Source organism: Telmatherina bonti (assembly GCF_933228915.1).
Source record: "Telmatherina bonti genome assembly, chromosome: 4".
Taxonomy (NCBI): domain Eukaryota; kingdom Metazoa; phylum Chordata; class Actinopteri; order Atheriniformes; family Telmatherinidae; genus Telmatherina; species Telmatherina bonti.
The window spans coordinates 12,909,539-12,914,538 of NC_136622.1; the positions used below are offsets into that span (position 1 = coordinate 12,909,539).

At 40.3% G+C, this 5,000-nt stretch overlaps 1 protein-coding gene across 1 annotated transcript in view; it reads right to left on the reverse strand.

The window, feature by feature from the left end:
• LOC306755432 (plexin-A1-like) overlaps nt 1-5,000 on the reverse strand; it is a gene marked incomplete at both ends in the record, with an annotated part of 239,478 nt that overhangs the window by 68,080 nt on the left and 166,398 nt on the right. Inside the window, 3 exons of the mRNA XM_079239811.1 lie at nt 853-989; nt 2,436-2,556; nt 3,432-3,583. Of these exons, the coding sequence (XP_079095937.1) occupies nt 853-989; nt 2,436-2,556; nt 3,432-3,583 (410 nt within the window). The remainder of the gene's footprint in view (nt 1-852; nt 990-2,435; nt 2,557-3,431; nt 3,584-5,000) is intronic.

Here is a 5,000-nt window from a genome sequence, read left to right on the forward strand (position 1 = left end):
TCATTTAAATTTATACCCTACTATTTATTTTATAAACCTTTGTTTTTTTGTTTTTTTTTTACTTATTTGCACATTTTTGCAGTGCCGACTTTGTTATTCAGATGAAGGCCTTGCTTTTTTCATGGCCACTTTCTGAGTAGCTGTTAGCTCAGTTAGCTCGCGAGGAAACCTTCCCCTTCCCTTCCCACACTGTATGGAGTAAACTCCTTTTGGGGCATGTTGGGGTAAATTGCTGATGTGTTATTGCTGATTATCAGCCAGCCACCACTCTGTGGTTATCCTAAGTTGTTATATTATTTTCTCTGTGTTGTGTATGTGGGGGCTTTAATTGTGAAAACTAGGGCGTGACGCAAGCCCGTCTGCGCCTGTTACGGTTTGAATCTGTCTTTCTGCGCAGTTATCGTTGTTTGCTGGTGAGGCTGAGCTGGTAAGAGACGCTGTACTTAAAAATCTATTTATTTCATGTATAACGTAAATGTGTTGGTATTCATGTGTACATGCTTTAATATTCTGTTTGTTCATTTTGTTTTCCAGTTGTTTACCTGGCAAGACACGGTTACTTGTGGAGGCTAATGTAGCTAGCTTGTGTGTTGCACATTCAATAAATTCCTGCAATACAGTGACCGGTTGTTGGAGTAAGACACTGTTTCACCAGTTAAACACACCCTGTGCGGTGGGAGTTATTGTGCTAGCAGTAGTTAGCGTAGTAAAACCGTACACACACAGACTGCTCTGCCTGCCGTCCGCTGCAGGTGAGACACTGACAACACATAAGTACTAAACACAAACTCACTTTAAAGAAAAACTATTGAGCTTGTGAAATACAAACGATAATATTAAAATACTTCTGACCTTTTGAAGTGGCAGGGCTGCGGTCCAATGCTAACAGACACATAGCTGCCAGCATTCAGATAGCTTCCTTCAATGGTGACCCGAGTCCCACCTGAGATGGGTCCCTGCGATGGCTGGATACGGGTGAAGTATGGAGTCTGAGCAAGGAGGAAAAACATATTATTAGTTTGGGTCTTAAATATATGCTATTCCTAAATGTTTACCCAGTTAAATGCTATTCTGATGATTACTTGTTTTGGTTCAAAATTTTAAGTAGCTACATTTACAAAGACATTTTTCTGACTGAAATTAATCTGATTGGAGATGCCAGCTGACATGTTTACATGGACACTGGATAAAATGATCCATTTAGCTGCGTGTTTACATGAAGAAAATATTGACCTATGATCTAACACTTTTTACTTGCACAATGCAAACTGAAGAAGAAGAAGCGGCAGTAGAAGAAGAAGCCTTGTAATAAGAAGTCTTCAGACTTTTCAAGATGCCTTTTATTTGATTTATTGATCAGTGGATTTGAGCTTCCTCCATTTTTTTAAATACCTGCGCGAACAAGCCATTGTTTTAAGCCATTCCACCATCGAGATGCTACACCACCCACAGGATCGGAGTGATAGGAAAGCATGTACATGCTCAAATTTTCCTGCTTTTCTGATCGTGAAAAGTGTAAACGATAAAGTGTAAACATCAGATCAGAAATTCTTTCCGATTGAGGCCAATCAGATCAGCTGACATGTCTGATTGCCATTTAATGGGATTAAAATTGCTCCATGTAAATGTACCTTATGTCACTCTTGGATGATGTGAATTTTAACAGAAATATTTATAAAAATAAAGAGAAATTCACATTAACAAAACTTGTCTCTATTGCAGCCGACATGTTTACATGTGTCAGCTATTTAAAATGATTTGATCTGTTGTTTATCAACATGATTGGGAAGATTTAGTTCAACCGCAACGCTTCTGAGATGTGCAGTGTATGCTAATTCATAAAAAAGAAGTTTTTAGCTAATTTGGGAAAATTTGCTGCGTGTACAACTTGTTTAAAATCTTTTGACCATTGACCAGCTGAATAAACTTTAACTCGTTCAGAGTTTTGAATAAAACCAGTGGATTGGTCTCAGTCCAGTTCGGTTTAACCACGTCTATTTTCAAGCCTTTGAGCCCATCACATCACCTCAACCCATGGGTCAAGCACATAAGAGTACAGCCACAGGAACAAGTACATGCATGGTTAGTTTTTGTGCTGACTGGACAAGGAAAAAGTTTATTTAATTTATTTATGGCCAATCAGATAAGCTCAGGTGTTCACGTGATGCATTTTACTCCGACTAAAGTTTGATAGAATCAAAGGTGGTCCGTGTAAATCCAACTACTGATAAACGCATTTATCCAAACCTTGTTTATAGCATATAGCGGACATCTAACTTTTACATTTGTTTTGATTGTTTTTTTAAATAAACGTTAGGCAGGGAAACAGAAAAGCTTTTATTTGGAGTTGTGTGTGTGTTTAAAAAACACATTTTTGTCTAGACATGACCTTAGCAAAAAAACAAAAGTCCAAGTTCTGATGCTTGGATCCTTACCACAAAGGTGAATGGCCTTGGCGACAGGGCTCTGTAGTCGTTGATGCAGTCTCTAACACACACCTCCACCTGAGCTTCTTGAACCCTGTAGCCAGTAGCATCGTTCAGCAGACACACTATTCTGTAGAAGAAGAGAGATTTTATGCTACGTAGAATAATTTGAAAAATAACAAAACTGCAAATAAATTTGCAAAAGCAAGTACAGATATAATCTAAAGCTTTAAAACAATAACACCCTCTGAGCCATCAGTGATGCTGTTATAAACTCGAGAGGAAGGAGTGAATGACCAGTTTCACCATACACACACACACACACACACACACACTGCACCAAAACATCTTACACAACAGATTTAAATCTGAATCTCAGGTGGAGTGAAAGATGGTAAAAATAAGAGGAAAAATCTGACTAGGAAGGAGTTCAGGGGTGTGAAGAATAATGTGCAGAATAATGGATGTGTGTGCAGTATTTGAATAGAGATGCCCTCTATCTCAACATGCATCATTTCCCAACTAACTGCACTTCAAGGGGATTGTTTGATCTGTGTGAACTCAGTTCCTCAGCCGTGTAGGACCCTGCAGAGGAGTAAATGTCAGGATGGAAGGATGAGAAACTAAAGGAAAGAACATATGCAGGGAGTAATGGAGGGGAACAACAGATGGAATTTACAGACATGCACCGTGGAAGTCATGTCCCTTTCTTTTCCAGCTGCAGAGTGAAGCTGCACAGAAACATCTCCTGGTTATTTGTGGAGTTTGGTCAAGGTGAGAGGAGCTCATTCCCTCTCCTGTCTGTGTTTGTGAAAAAGACAATGAGTGTGTGTTTGCCTCCAAATACGTTGGTTTTTTTTTTTTGTTTTTTGTTTTTTTTTTATTGTTGATGTTTCCTGTCCTTTTTTATTTTATTTATTTATTTATTCATTTTTTAATTTTTTTTTTACAGTCTTTTGTCTTTATTTACCAAATGCATACAAATGTGCGTTGTCTTTGACTTACCGTTCAGCACTCACGTACTCCTCCTCGATAGGCACACAGGGCACCTTCCCCAGCCTGACACCCATCTGGATGTCTCTGAACTGGAGACCTAGGTTTTCCCCCCAGATGGTCACCCTGGTTCCGCCTTGACGAGGCCCTGTCTCTGGGAACAGCTAGAGGAAGACAGGACACATCAGACATGGCAGAGGGTGAGGAAATAAAAAAAATGGCATGTACTTTTTCTGTTTTTTATTTTTAAATTCACTCCCACTCCACACACATTCCCATGAAACACGCACTTTATTATTGAGGCTAACAAATGAATTAAACATTTCACATGCCCAACCACACTGATGTTAAAAGATGGCCCTAAACAGTCACATTGCCTGGATGCTGTCACCCAAACACACACAGGTGAGCATAAAAACAGAAAAAAACCACAAGCATGTTCAGATACACACCCCGCAGACTTGCCCTTATCTGTTGATTCAAGTTTTAATGAAGAAAAATTGCCTTCTTGGCTTAGAAAAAAACGTTGAAAAATGAGAAAAAGGGAAGGAAAAAAGGAAAGAAAACAAGTACATCGACAAACAGAACCAAACCGCCATCAGCAGCGTTTGATTGAAACTTATTATGGCGGCTTGGCTTCATTGATGGGCTGTGGTGGCGTGACGCTCAGCTGCGCTGACAAACCGTAATGTGATTTATCTGGCCAGATTATGGCGCGTAACGGGGACAGGTGTGGTGTGACAAAACAAATATGGTGACTGATGGACGGTGCTTGTCACAAACACGCACCGACGCCGAGCATGAACATGCACACACACACACACACTAACCCCTAACAAGCATCACAAGGTAATTATGTGTAATCAGTCCATTGCCCTGCTCTCCTGAGGTGGTTGGCTGAGCAGACACTGCAGTGCGGGGAAGCAAATTCAGGCGGCAAGTATACAGTTGCATAGAATTATCATTATTACAACAACACTGTCAAACAGACCATGACAAATGGAGATTTCAGTAGTTTGAACTGGTTGGGGGAAGTGAATGTTTGCATCTTAAGCAGCTAAATTTAATCACAAAGTTTTACGACAGAAACTTAGATAAGATCCAATCATGTTTCTGCAGATAGCTTAAAAAAATACCTGTAATGTTGGCCAATCAGATCCCAAAAGCAGTCCAAATGGTTGATGATTCAAACACACAAGCCCTCATCTATTCAAGTAGATGATTTATAAAATTAAAAAGTCCTCTGATGACATCCTCTCATGCTGTGACACACAAAACACACATACCCACAAATCCCATGTTGTACAAACACAAACTCCAGCCCCTAAAATGTAGCTTGATGCTGCAGTGAGGAAGTGATATGTTGTGGATCTGTTTACACTGAGAACTAGCGCACCCATGACCACAGAAGCCACCACCACAGGAACCTGTCAGACCAGGATGGGCTAGGTCCCACAAAACGAAAATGACACTACAGTGTAGGGCTTTCCATCCACCCAGAAGGGTGATCACCATGGAGGCGACCCTGTAAACCCAACAGGCATTGCTCCCAGCATGTAGGATCCTCTTAAAAACACCTGA